This window comes from Perna viridis, chromosome 11 (assembly GCF_037379345.1).
Source record: "Perna viridis isolate PV_CMFRI_1.1 ecotype Kerala chromosome 11, ASM3737934v1, whole genome shotgun sequence".
In the NCBI taxonomy this organism is placed as follows: Eukaryota; Metazoa; Mollusca; class Bivalvia; order Mytilida; family Mytilidae; genus Perna; species Perna viridis.
This window is the reverse complement of record NC_142455.1, coordinates 12,949,605-12,964,670: the sequence shown is the minus strand read 5'-3', so window position 1 is coordinate 12,964,670 and position 15,066 is coordinate 12,949,605. Positions and strand designations below refer to the sequence as shown.

Here is a 15,066-nt window from a genome sequence, read left to right as displayed (position 1 = left end):
TTTAGAAATGGCGGCCTTGTTTTTCAACCGATCAAAAATCTAAATGTTCATTTTGTGCAGGATACTCTAAGGAACAGTTGCTATAAGTTTCATGCAAAAAGAGAAGAAGATGTTTGAAGAAATTGTTAACGATGATGATGACAATTACAGACACCAAGAAATGGGAATACCTCACATGGCCTAAGGCCAGGTGAGCTAAAAAAGTATGAATCATAATTATGTTGGAAGTCAACCACTTTTCAAATGAGAATGTGATAAATATTCAAGAAAAATAATATTTTATTACATAATGTTTGCCAGATGTGTAATGTCACAAATGATGTGCATATTTGATGATGTGAGCTTTAGCAGAAATGAAATACTTAAAAACAACACTAAAACAATTTGAAGAGGGCATTGTCTTATTATCCCTTTGAAGATCCCAAGTTTATACAGTTGATAAATTTTCTCACCTCAAGTTTTGACCACCTTCTCCACATTCGTAACTTAATTTTTCAGCCAACCCATTCACATATGTTTTTAAATGAGCATGCTCCAATGCCTTCCATATTTGGTCATCATTGTACTGATCAATGGGGTCAAGGTTCATCCTTAATGACCCAGAAAATAAAACAGGATCCTGAAAGAGAGATTCATTTTCTTTATAAATTTGACATCTTTCTTTATAATACATATGCAGTATAGTGGGTAGTTTTAGTGGGGGCAAAATTTTGTGATTTGCTCTACAGCACCTGAAATGATCCAAGCAACTAAAATTGTGATAGGTCATTGATCACTAATCAGCTTCCAATCAGTCATCGATCCATCGAACCGATCCATTAAACAGGTGATTACATCATGTGACTACAGAGCAGTCAATGTATTTAATAGATCCATTGCTTTGTGTGTACATTTTTACACATATTTACATAATTCAATAGATTTAAACATTATTTAATTATTTTCATTATTATTCTACATTTGGTTTATTGTTTAACAAAATACAATATGTGGATTTACTATCTTAAATTTAAGGTAAATTCAATATGGTATTACATTGGATTTGTTCCAATGGAAATTCTTAAATTTACATGAACCGATCATTTTACATAACAAAACAGCCGTCAGATTGGTCACTGGTCATCGGTTATTGATCCATCACCAATCTATCAGTCAGTGGTCATTGATCCGTCAAATAGTTGCGAGGATTGGTTCAGGGACTGTGTGAATACAGGAATTAAATTTTTGCTGCTTTTTATTTTCATATCCATAGATGAACCTGGTGAAAATTTCAGACTATATGGTACATTATTTTGTTATTTATAGGAAATTATTAATCATTCCATCTTCAAAGTAAAAAACATTCAGGGTCAAACAAAACTTGAAGAATGACAAACATTTGGACATTACATGAAAATCATATATACTCAAAACTTGTTGACAGTGTAACTGGAAGAACTGTAAGGTTGCTTATAAAATAGATATACCCTGCATCCACTTCCAAACCCTTGATTATCTCCCCTAACAAACACCAAACAACAACAAACTTTTATCAATACACAACTCCATACATTCACCGAAAGATTAAAAATTCAAATCCATTGTATATAGTTTAAGAGGTATAGCATTTTTTGCAAGATCTATATAAAGCTAAAAAATAATTTGGTTTCATACACATGCTAATTGATATTCAATCATTATAGAAGATGTAACAATTTTATTGAACAGTTAAAGACATGTTGTGTAGTTTTGGACTGACAGATTAACTGCATGGCACAATGATTTCTATCTGCCCCATACTATTCCCCCTTTTCAGAAGGAAGGTTAAAAATTAAAATGATAACTTACCAGACTGAAGAAATATTGTCAGTCTTAACCTTAAATCATGAACTTCCATATCTGCAAATGCACCAACAGACAGACAGACAGACAGCAGAAAGACTGACACATAGTTTAGAATCAACACTCACCTGAGGTAATATGGTCAATTTCTGTCTCAGATCATGAAGCCCCATATCAGCAATACACTGACCATCAATAGAGATTTTACCACCAGCTGATTCAATCAAGCGGAACAATGCCATTGTCAGTGATGATTTACCTGCTCCTGTCCTTCCCACAATTCCAACCTGACAAATTAATAACAATTTAAAGAAGATACTTTTATAGATTGCTAAAAAGAACACTCATCTAGAATACAATCAGATTCTTAAATGAAAATATGGGGTCACCTGAAACTTATATTTTCATGTTACTTTCATGAACTACAATTCTCCTTACATACTGTATATCAATAGAGTCCCTTTGTGCTCATCATATTCCCCCTTGAAAGCCCTTTTGCCAATTTCACTTACATGTGAAACTTTTTAAGTGTTCTAAGGATTAAATTTTCTAATACTTTTGCAGATACATGTAATTGATATTTTTTGTGTTTCATTATATCAATTTGAACACTTAAACCTGTCAAATACAAACACCTATAGAATTTGTTCAGTTTAGACAGATGTTTGGATTTCTCAGGTTCATAATACATTCAAACCAATATGAAAGGATCTACAAAAGTATCTGGTTGAGACAGGATTAGGTTTAGGTTTATTCAGAGTGGATGTACGGAAGTCTCTGGTTGAGACAGGATTAGGATAAGGTTTATTCAGGGTGAATCTACGGAAGTCACTGGTTGAAACAGGATTTGGGTTAGGTTTATTCAGGGTGGATCTACGGAAGTCTCTGGTTGAGACAGGATTAGGTTTAGGTTTATTCAGGGTGGATCTACGGAAGTCACTGGTTGAGACAGGATTAAGTTTAGGTTTATTCAGAGTGGATCTACAGAAGTCTCTGGTTGAGATAGGATTAGGTTTAGGTTTATTCAGGGTTCAGCTTGGATAGGTTTTACAGTAACTATTATGAGACTAACACACAATGTTAGTTGTATTCTATAATGAAGGAACTTATTACATGGCAATTTTCTTTCAGGATTTTTTCCTGCTCATGAAATTAGCAAAATAAATTGCTTACAGTATATATGTATATCAAACACTGATAGCCCATTGAAATATTTATTTCTGTACAAATAGGTAAGATACCCACAACAAAAGATACTCCTTGTAGTAGATTAATCTACAGTTTAACTTTACTATCAGCTTTGTAAACATTAACCATTACCTTTTCTCCACCAGCTATATTACAATTAATTCCCTTCAAGACCAAGTCAAGGCCAGCTCTGTACCGTGTCATATAATTCTCAAAACTACACTCTCCCACAGATGGCCAGTCACCAGGGGGCCTCTTGTTTGGATTTATCCATTCTGCCTGAAATTAGTACATAAATATTGTGCCTCCAAACCTCTTTTTTTATATTTAGATATTGCATTTTAATCTAAAATTCTCCAAATCTCGAGAGTAGCAATGTCATTTATCACCAGATAAAGTGTAATTTCTATACCTGTAAAAGATTATCAGGAATCAATTATTGAACACAGTACGAGTCATCATTCAAAAACATAATACCAAATACATGTGTATCTAATTATCGGCTTCAAAAGAAGCTGTAAAGTGTAGGAACAGATGGACAGATTTAAAAGTTGATTAACCGCCAGTATATAAGAGATTGGACTTAGTTACAGGTACAGTGGATTCCGCTTAATTGCATAGCCTATTTGCCAGTAAAAATTATGCAAATAACCGGGCTATTCCCAGTATCGTATTGCATATCCCTGAGCGGGTGTACGTCAAAACATGGATGCTATAAAAATATAGTGCATTTTCGTTTTGCCTCTCTACAAACTAATGTTTTGTCAAAAGATATGAACAATGACTTAAAAAATAGAGCAAACATCACACTGTAAGGTGAAGAACTTTTTTAAAAGAAAATCTAACATAATATCATAAAAATGTTCCACTGAAAAGGTTGGTTTGGTGAGCGCAAAACGAAAGTGAAAGTAGGGAAAATGGCTATTTATAGTTCAAGACTACTTTTCTGTCCAATCTTCGTGGACTCACCCTATTTTCTTTGCGGGAAATTATTTTTTCACATGTCCTTAGAAATACTACATAAGTGAAAGTTTTATTGAACAATTTACATATTTTTTTTAAAATCCTAAAAATATGCACTTCACTATAGAAGTCTATGGGAAAATTAATACGATACTGAGACCTACAGTCACATTAGACAAGGGAGACAATTATCATTAAAATTTGTTAGTTACCTCCCTTTCCACCTCAGCATATTCCTTCACTCTCTCTACAGATACAACATTAGTCTCTAAATCACTTGTAGTCCTCACCAACATATTCAGAACACCTGTGATCTAAATTGTAAATACATGTATATCATTTTATAAATTTACAGCACATTAAATGACAACATTCAGGGGATAGAGTTGGTTCTTCTTTGATAATATAACAATAATGTCATGAATTTCTTAAGGTATTTGTCTGGACAATTGAAAAGATTTAAACTGTCAATCATTTTTTATGGAACTGTTTTACATCAGATTTAAATCTACTTTTCAACTGCTCAGTCTACTACCATAGGCATTTCCTCCAGTGAATGTTATTTTTATCAATGAAAGACCAACTCTATCCCCTGAAAATCATCATTGTATGAGCTGTAATATATCCCATTACCCAAGAAAGACTATCTTTACAGTGGTTAATTTTAGCTGCACTTGCAATGACAAAAATATGGAAGTGCACATTTGCATCATTTTTTATTATTCTACACATCTTGATGTTAATTTTAGAATCTAGAAACAAAGAATTTAAACCAAGCAACATAAAGATAAATACCCATGAAAAAAAAAACAGTTTAGGGTATCATTACTGATGCATTCCCATTGTAAAACTACATGTATGTTTCATGGGAAACCGTACTTTATATATTTTGTTAATTTGAACAAACCATAAATTCATATCAATTCTCAAACCAAATGTGAAAATTGATAAAAAAAATTTGGAACATGTACTGAAATAAAGACATTAAAACTCCATGACCAAAATAAAATTGTGGAAACCTGGAAATTGATATCAACAAAAAAGGTAACTTCACACAGTGAAATCTGTCTAAAACCAAACCCTGAATAATCCAAAAACATGTCAAAACCAGAAACTTTAAGGAGGTTAACCTAGGGTAAGGGACATAACTTACAAATCATTGGAACGTTTGTGTAAAGCATTTTACATCAATACTATCTAAGCATCAAAATAACTTGGATTTATTTCATTCTATTACAAATGAATGCTTAATAGGCTTTAAAGAAATTGAATATGATGCAAACATATTGCTGACTTCAACAGTTATGTCCATTTTCATCAAATCAAATGTATTTTGAACCATGGTAAACTAAACACCTGTCTAAACCAAAGAAATATCACAGTCCAAAGGGTTTCACTGTACATACTTACAAAATATCTCACTTTTTCTTCATCATTAAAAAAAATTAATCAAAAAATACCTGCAGTGCATATGAAATTGACAATCCAACAACTCCACCTTCCAAATCAGGTGTTAAGACAGCAAAAAGTGCTGCAGCAAATACAATCAGATTCCCTACTAACTCCAGCCGCCATCCTAGCCATCTACAATTAAGTGTAAGTGTTTGTAAGAATGCGGCAAAACGGGAAAAATCAGAAACATTCATGTCAAAACCTCACTGATCTGACAATAAAATATCACTCAAGGATGCTTTCTCTATTTGAAAAGACCATTATTTGACTTTGATTTGATTTGCTCAAAAATTTTTCAATAAAATCTTAGAAAAATAAGGTTTTTGACAGAGTTATCTGCCCTTGAAATGTTCATTTTCAATGCATTTCACTGAAATAATAACTAAATGGTCCAGCATGATATGGAAAATCTTATGGAATAGCCCTTAAGGACAGTTTCTTTTTCATCATTATTATAATTGAATATGACTGTTAGTCCAGAAAGAAAACAAATTTTGTTTTTTTTTACATGAAGGCCTCTCATGATATGGAACTTTAATGAATTTCCTATATGAAAATATGCTATCCAACTACAAGTGATACCAACAGCATACATTATTCACAATTCATGTATTTCTATTACTTCAAAAGAATACATTAAGAAAATATATACTGTAAAAGTACTTTACCAGTAATTTGAGGATACCAATTACTTCTGAAATGATGTTATTCATAATTATGTGTTACCTCTGAGAAGCAATTTTGGTGAAATAAAAACTTGTATTTTTGTCTACTCTGTAGAGAGACTCCTGTATAAATCTGCTCTGTGCTTTATAAGCTCTAAGACTTGTAGCTCCATTCAATGTTTCGCTAAAGTGGTTAAAGATGGGTGATTTTGAAGTAGATTCCATTCTCTGAAGCTGACGAGATGATGGTATGTAAAATCTCTGTAAAAGACAAATTTCATCACATATGTTTATCTGTAACTTTTTGTTTTTTCTATTGTTCTAACAGTTTGGTATTTTCTATCTCAGCTTCTCGTATGATACAAAAAAATATCGGCAATTTCCAATGACATATCAATTCATCTGTGACATCGCTGTTAAACAGAGGTAACTAAAATACATATTTTGCACTGACTCAACTTTAAAACTGACATTTTTTTGTATATTATTTCATAGATTAAATTAGTGCCCTTGCATATAATATCAGTTAGTTAAAGCTAGTGCCATGGAGAAAAATTGGGGGTTGGCAAAATTGTACATGAGGAGTTCTGAAGAAGTTAAAGATAATTAAGAGGTTGCTCTTCTAGACGATAAAAAAAAAAAACAACTTATAAAATAATATATATGTATATGCCTAACAACCAGAAACAAAAGCAAAACACTAAATAGTAAAAAGCCAATTCAAAATAGATTAGTAAAATATTTCTGTAATCAATCTTTTAATTGAGAATGGCTTGTTTTAGTCTACTGTAAAAGTAGTTTAATTCAAGGATACGAATTTTCGTTAATTAGGGAAGAAACACAAGTTTGTGGATTCTTGAATTCTTGGTTTTGAGGTTTTTAGTATACACATCAATGGAAATCTCCTTTTCATTGGGAACCAAATTTTGTGGTTTGGTCTACCCATGAAAACCACAAAATTGGTACCCCATGAACAATAGTACTTTCACAGTATTTGTATTTTATTATCGTACATAATCATCATGGACATAAGTAAAAATGTGACTGCTTGCTAAGTATTCATGGCCATTAATAAAATATCTGACTGCTAACCCCCTATAAAGGTTGTGCTTATAGGAAGTTGCAAGTTCTCTACATAACACGCTAAGTATCTGAGTTTTCATTTAAAAACAATTTTTTTACATACTATACCTGAATGAAATAGTAGAAAATGCCTAATGGAACAATAACACTGAGAAAAATAGGTGTACTGTAAGATATAACAATCACGGTGCTCAGCGTACTGAAGAAAATGTTAATCCACATCCTAAATGTCATTGGCAGAAGCACATCAATCATTTGGACATCTCCTGAGAATCTGTTTACGATACGTCCGGATGGCGTTGTATCGAAGAATGCCATAGGAGCTCGCATTATATTGTCGAGCATGTTCTTGTGGAGTTTGGCTGCTGCCTTGACATACTGGAGTGTTCCAATCAGGGAATAAATGAGAATGATTATACCTGTAGGTAAACAGATTAAATTGATTGATTGATCATGGTTTTTAGACCCATACCAGACATTTCCTGTATTTCATGACTAGAATATTTTTGAACACTTGAACAGACCCTGTTTTGTACTAGTACAACACACTGAGACACTTTATAATGTACCAACTTACAGAAACAACTCTTTGTAAATATGCATAACTGAATCCCCCCCCCATTATTCTGATTCCCAGCCAACCAGTTTTTACTCTATCTTCTATATGCAATGTGTTTTTCTGACAAGCAGTGACTACCAACTTTAACATCTTTGCTTCAACTCAGCCCAGGATAAAACTCAAATGACCTAGTAACAATACTCCAAGCCAGTACTCTACCATGAAACGAGAGAGGTGGTTAAAAAAATTAAATTGAATACATGAATTTCCATGCTTCAGTATACTAGGTATATCCATTCTTGTATAGGAAGTTGACATCACACTACACCCAAAACTGCTTACAACGTATGCCCCATCTTAATCTATATAAAGTCACACATAAAATTTGAAATCAATCCACCCGTAAGAAATGAAATACCGATAGATTAAACCATTGCAAAGAAATTTGAACAAAATTGTTCCAATATGTACCTCCCACTTGTAGAGCAGGGTAATAATTTGTGTAGATGGGGCACCAATGCAATAGGTCTCTTTTTTTCTGCCAAAAATATGAAAAGGTCTATATTTTTTTCAAAAGCAAAGTATATGAATAGGGTGGGGTTACAGAATTCCAGCGACACCCGTCCTATCAAAGTAGTATTGGCGTAACAGATGAAAGAGTACTTTACATGTATACTCACTCTAAGCAACAAAATAAAAGAGCAAAAAAACATAAAGTTGCATGCCCCCACTTGTAAAGGAAGTTGATATTGAACAGCAACTAAAATGGTTTACAATAAATGAGAATCGATGTTGTGAATATGTCAGACAACAACCCACCAGGATGACAAAAGTCAGGTCAAGGCCACCTATGAGTCCTCAATGCTTGACAAGGAAACCTCACACCACAGAGCAGGCTGCAGCTGGCCCAAAAACGTGAGGAAACCCTCACACCACAGGGCAGGCTGCAGCTGGCCCCAAAACAACATTATACACAGGTACAGCAAAACAGTTGCCCAATGTATGGCCAATCTATATAAACCCACACACCAATTTAACATTACATCCATTTTTAGGAGCCAATATTTAAGTGACAAAAAATTCTCAGTCATTCTGTTAGTGAAAAATTGTTATGTTAAAGGAAATAAAAAGCTGATATTGGACATTGTCCAAGTTTGAAATGAATTCATATATTGGGAGCTGAGATAATTATGATGGAATTCAGATGGACCAAATGACAGACTGACGGACAGTCAAGTTGTATCAGAAGTAATCAATAAAAGAGGGTATTTATAAATCAAATTATTTCTGTGAGCATTTTATTTTCCCTAATCTTGAGAGCAAAAACAGAAGCCAGAAAATAAATTGCTGTGAAAAAGTCTCATTACAATGGAATGTATGTTTGACAGTGTGTGAGTCACAAAAATAAATTTTGCCACAAAACTGAACTGACACCATAAAATGACATAATAAATAACCACAAAAATAAGCAGGTTAAGAATATCCCACTGTGTAATGGAGGGAAGGAAGTATGGATGTAAGTGCAGACCAAAGTATAGGCTGAATGATGGACACCCCCATCACAAGATACCTCCATTCTACAAGTAGGATGTAAGTTGGTTTTTCCTGTACCTACCTTGAACAACACCAAGTGCCCCATACACTCCCAGGTACAAGTAATTCTTTTCTTTATACTCAGTAGTATTGGCAATAGACCTGTTGGCCAAGAACTTGTCATCACTCCACATGCTGAGCCATATATTAGAGGCTATACTGGTTCCTTGGAAAACCATAAATAGGACGAAAATCAGCACCATTGCTGGGATACCTACTGCTCTAAAGTATGACATAAAGACGCTCCATTCAACCTAAACATATAAGAAAGTAATATCATTATAATTCTAAGAGTATTTAACAGGTAATTATTCCATACTACAAATTTTAAACTATCATTGTCATTGTTTAAGGAGGTTCAATAGCTTTTTTACAGATCCAATCTGTATTCTTCCTCCACCTTTACAAAGTATTTAAAATTTCAAATATTTCATTCAAACAGGGAACATATTGTAATCGCAATACTGGGTACAAAGTTCTTTGGTTTAGCAAAAGACGTAGCATCAATAAGAGGATGAAAACATCCTAAAATTTCAAAATTATTTTAGACTAAAGACTGTTTGTAAAAAAGGGACGACCAAGGACTAATTCAACATCCACAGTCAGGACTACTTTTCTGTCCAATCTTCGTTCATTAATATGTCATCGTGTTGCTATTTGACTGTTTAGTTTATTTTGAAGAAGTGTCATCATTCTGTTACCACGGTCTTCATTATATTTGTTGTCAGAGCCTTCTAGAGTTAAAGATATTTTTACACTTATTGTGGACTTTTGGTGGATACTGTAAATATTTCCTATTTTTATAAAGGTCATACAATGGTGCATTTTTTTTTGCATTTCAATATATCTGTTCCTTTTCTTTTTTAAAAGTGCAAAAAAATAGCACATCGTAGTATTTGATTATTCTACACTGTTTGTGTAAATATTTTGAATGTTCTTGAAAGTTACAGTGAAAGCTGTCTAAACAAAACCCCATAAATCTGAAAAAATGTACCAACCCTGAACAATACCAAAAGTCCGCCATACACTCCCAAGTACACAAGCACATAAAAGTGTATGATGTCATAAGAATACAAAATTTGATTTGATCCATTAAATAACCTATTCTAAAATACTTCAGTGTGAAATAAAATTTGAATAATCATTTCTGAAACTCTTCTAAAATATTAGGCCTGAAACAGGTCTTAATGATGCTTCTCCTTCATCCATTTATCAATTAGGCCTGAAACAGGTCTTACTGATGCTTCTCCTTCATTCATTTATCAATTAGGCCTGAAACAGGTCTTACTGATGCTTCTTCTTCATCCATTTATCAATTAGGCCTGAAACAGGTCTTACTGATGCTTCTTCTTCATCCATTTATCAATTAGGCCTGAAACAGGTCTTACTGATGCTTCTTCTTCACCCATTTATCAATTAGGCCTGAAACAGGTCTTACTGATGCTTCTCCTTCATCCATTTATCAAGTTAAGTTTTGAATTGGCTGATTATTTTTAAGCATCAATGATAAAAACAACTCTACCTTGCCATGACCTTGTTTTTCCTTTTCAATAAGTCTCTGGACTTGTTTCTCAGTTTTAGGTTTAGCTGTTGCCGGCGGAGGTAATGCATCCTTATCTATTACAGATATTGACCTAATTAGCTTGGCTTTCTTCTGAATTTTGTCTGCCCTTCTGAAATTACAAAATATATTAACTTAAAATGCTGTAAATTCAGAAAATTATAGCAATGTTTCTCACTGTCGTAGAAAAAGTGACATTGACATTCTAATATTTAATAATATTTATGTTAGAATCCTCTTTCTATCAAATAGAACTGATTTCTAAAAATGAAAAAAATCCGACCCAAAATCACAAAGTAAAAATTCATTATTGTAGAAATCAGAATAGTTTGGTCATACATTTTTCAGTTTTTATTTTAAGTCGATCAGCTTCAGACATTTCATTGATGAAATTGCCTATAACTTTTTTTCCATATGAAACCATCAGGTCAAAGATATTCGAGATGGAATTATACTGAAATATGTAGGTAAAATAAGAGTAATCTCCCTTTAAAGGAAGATGAGGGATAGTGAGATAGTGTCAATGGGGGAGATATCACACATGAGATGGTGTTGATGGGGAGAATCACACACATGACACAGTGTCAAAGGGGGAGAATCTCACACATGAGATAGTGTCAATGGGGGAGAATCTCCCAAGTGAACTGTTTGACAGATTAACAGGTATTAGGTCTTTGTTAGAAGGAGTAAAAAAAGTGCATATGAAACAGCATTATACCTGCTTTTTCCTTTGTCTAGCAAACATTTCTCATGAGACACTGACTGGAGATGTTCAAGGATTTTACATTGCTCTTCGATTACTGAAATAAAAAAAAATGCAAATTGTCAAAAGCTTGAAGTCTAAGAACATGCCAAATAGCTGTGAAAAATAGTTTGAGGAGACTATTGTAAACATATTAATTTTTGTGAATGTTTTCCAATGAACATATTCACTGGTATCAATTTTTAAGGTATTGAAAAATAATAACCATTTTATAGTGTAAAAAAAACTTTTTCACAGGTACTTCTTTTTGTAAAAGTTTGGGAAAATAGCAAAAATTTGTGTATTGCCAAATTAATATATCACATTATCATTTCAATCTTTCTTCTTCTAGAACTTCCTAGTTTTTTTTGTGTGTGGAAAATTTCACATTTTTCTTCAAAAACTTGTATGTTTTTTTGTGTATAGTAATTTTCACAGCAGACAAACAGTTCAATTAATAAGACAAAGATGAAAATCTCTGGTTTATCTTCATAAATATTTCGCATCACTTAGTTTTCATGTTCCAACTTCGACAACGAATATAGCAAATATTAAAACATTGCGAAAAATTTCTACTTATACAGTAATACATTTCATTATCTTTGTACAGCAATTAAAACATGGGCATTTATAGCAAGTGAAATAGTTAACTTCAGGGAATAAAGTTGATCTTACCTTGACTGAAAGACAATCACCTGACAAACCTCAATAGGTAGTTAAATGATCAATTGAGAAAAAAGTTTAAATTTTCTACATTTCACAAGGTATTTAAGTACTTCTCCGTCTAAGAATTGGGCAAAATGTATATACGGTGTGGCACATGAAGGAAAAAACGCAGAGATTTTATTGCATTAACCAATTAATTATACCTGATAACCACCAGAGATAACCATCGAAGTGTTTGTACAATTTGCCTTTTTAAGATATTAATAAGTCAAATTTAGTTGAAATGCACTACGGAAAAATGGCAGGAAAATTTTCCCACACTCTTATAAGTAGTAAAAAAATATCTGTCACAGATGCTTCAGAATAAACTTAAATAGCTTTTTCTAGATGTGCTGAATATATTTAAGGCAAAAAGATGTGCCACCCATTGCCTGATTCTTACACAGAATTGTACTTAAATCTATGTCTGACAGAAAGTTTGAATTTCCTTCTAAACTTTTGAGTTTATCAAATGTTGATCATTCAAATAAATAAATACCCTATCCCACCAAGTTAACAATTTGACTTGCTGTAATAGTTAATACTATTATTGATAGTACATATCACTGTTAGTCAGTCAGTGGGTATATCTACAACAATTTTTTATCATAAGATAAAAACTAAAGCAAATGTACTTCACAGATATAACAATACAAACACACAGACAAAAATCTTTGATTTATGTCCAGACTATTTGAGACGGGGCATAAAAAGCATCTTACCTTCAGGATCGTTCTCTTTTTCCTCTTCCTCTTCCTCATCCTTGACTTCCTCTGTGAAATAAGTGCTGAGAAACTGAGCAAATGCTCCCTCATGACTCAATAACTCTTCGTAAGTCCCACACTCTGATATCTTACCATCCACTAATACTACTACTCTATCTACCTGCGGTAACCATTGGACACCATGTGTTACCAAAATTCTTGTCTGAAATAAGGCAAAAGTTGAAATAGAATGAAGTTTAATTTTTTAACCTTGGACCTCAATTGGGTCCACATTCCAAAATCTAAATACATTTACATGGTTAGAAAGAAAAATCAAGAGAACAAAGATTCTAACAGAAATAGAAAAAATCTAATCCTGGGACAAAGACCAGACAGGGGAAACAGACAAACACAACAAAGAACATAAAGTAACCAAAATAAGACTGAAATATACATTAAAGATTTTGAGAAGCATCATACAACTTTCTTCAGGTACACTTTGATTTTGAGGAAAAATTTTGCCCTTCCCAGACATTGTACAAACCATTTTTCAAGAAGACATCAATTCCAGCCAAAGTTTCAAGCAGGACCACCTGAACTTAGTCAATTTCTGGCAATGATTGAGCATCATGCTGAACTTCCATGCAAATTTTTCTTTTAACAACAAAGCAGAAAAACAAAATATAAACGCTAACTTGACTATCCTGAATACTGTAACCATGTTCATTTTTCGTGGTATACCAAATTTCACTATTTTCATGGTAAAGAAAAGTGCAACAAATAGTACATGTGACACTGATTTACACACTCTATAAAACACTAACTTTTTTAAATTGATATGGTCAATAACTTTACTTAACAGAATCCATAAATATTAGCAACCATGAAAGAATTTATATATTTACAGTAATCCTAACAGTTTACAGTATTAAACAGAAAACAAGGATTGTCGCAGATTAGAGAAATACAGTTTGATACAATTTAGTAGTTTTCCCCATCTTTATGAGTCATTCAGACCTGCAAAGTTTCTGTAACTCTTTGATATGAAAGATTTATTCCGTAATTCTCGAAAATTGCAATAAGAATTCTTGTTACATTGTGTAAGTCTCAGAAAAAAAAAACATGTACATGTATACAATTCAACAAGTCATTACTAAGCTATATACTTGTACATACAATATTTAGAAATCATTCTTTTGAATGATATTATTTTACCTTATTTTGCAGTAATCCTTTATTGCCAATGACATTCTTAAACATGTGTTTGCCAACATGCGCATCTACGGCACTTAGAGGGTCATCAAGGAGGTAGATGTCAGCATTGTTATATACAGCTCTCGCTAAGCTGATCCTCTGTTTCTGACCTCCACTAAGATTAATACCCTACAAAACAAAACAAGAATTTGCCAGTGAACATACAGAAGTGTGACGTTTTCCCGAATCTCTACAACAGAAATAAAATACCTAGCTCTGTAGCTATTTAAAGAAACACCCCAGCTAAGAATCATGCAAAATATAACACATGGTTGGAAAGCCTACATATTTTTATTTCTGATATTTTGTTGAAAGTGTTATGGTAAACTGAAATTGACTTTTCATATAACCCTTCATCTTAGGAAATTATATAGAATGTATTGCATAGTTCAAATTTAAGGGAAATGATTGTGTAAAAGACACTAAAATACAATAGAAACTATTGGATTTTAGATGTGAATTATGCTCTCAGACCAGAAAGATTGGATTGGAATGAATAATTATATGTTTCATCATAAAGTCCTATAAAGCAACTTGATAACAAAAACTAAATGCTAAGCCTTTTTTGGGGTGTATCACATATTACAGAATTTGCATGATTCTTAAGAAGACTGCTACTTTCTACAGTCCTTGAACCGATCCACACAAGGATTTGACAGATCGATGATCATTGACTGATTGATAGCTGACGGATCAATGACCGTTGACTGACTGATAGCTGACGGATCGATGACCAATGACCGATCTGATTGCAGTTTTGTTATGTAAAATGACGT

The 15,066-nt window shown here is 32.9% G+C and overlaps 1 protein-coding gene across 1 annotated transcript in view; it reads right to left on the bottom strand.

Moving 5' to 3' along the window:
- The window catches only part of LOC148603039 (multidrug resistance-associated protein 1-like), a 45,857-nt gene that overhangs the window by 5,848 nt on the left and 24,943 nt on the right, over nt 1-15,066 (bottom strand). The window contains exons 18-29 of the mRNA XM_088553361.1: nt 14,252-14,419; nt 13,055-13,259; nt 11,604-11,685; nt 10,847-10,997; nt 9,347-9,578; nt 7,281-7,591; nt 6,151-6,350; nt 5,433-5,556; nt 4,185-4,286; nt 3,142-3,288; nt 1,950-2,108; nt 453-619 (exon numbers count right to left, since the gene is read on the bottom strand). Of these exons, the coding sequence (XP_088409487.1) occupies nt 453-619; nt 1,950-2,108; nt 3,142-3,288; nt 4,185-4,286; nt 5,433-5,556; nt 6,151-6,350; nt 7,281-7,591; nt 9,347-9,578; nt 10,847-10,997; nt 11,604-11,685; nt 13,055-13,259; nt 14,252-14,419 (2,048 nt within the window). The remainder of the gene's footprint in view (nt 1-452; nt 620-1,949; nt 2,109-3,141; nt 3,289-4,184; nt 4,287-5,432; nt 5,557-6,150; nt 6,351-7,280; nt 7,592-9,346; nt 9,579-10,846; nt 10,998-11,603; nt 11,686-13,054; nt 13,260-14,251; nt 14,420-15,066) is intronic.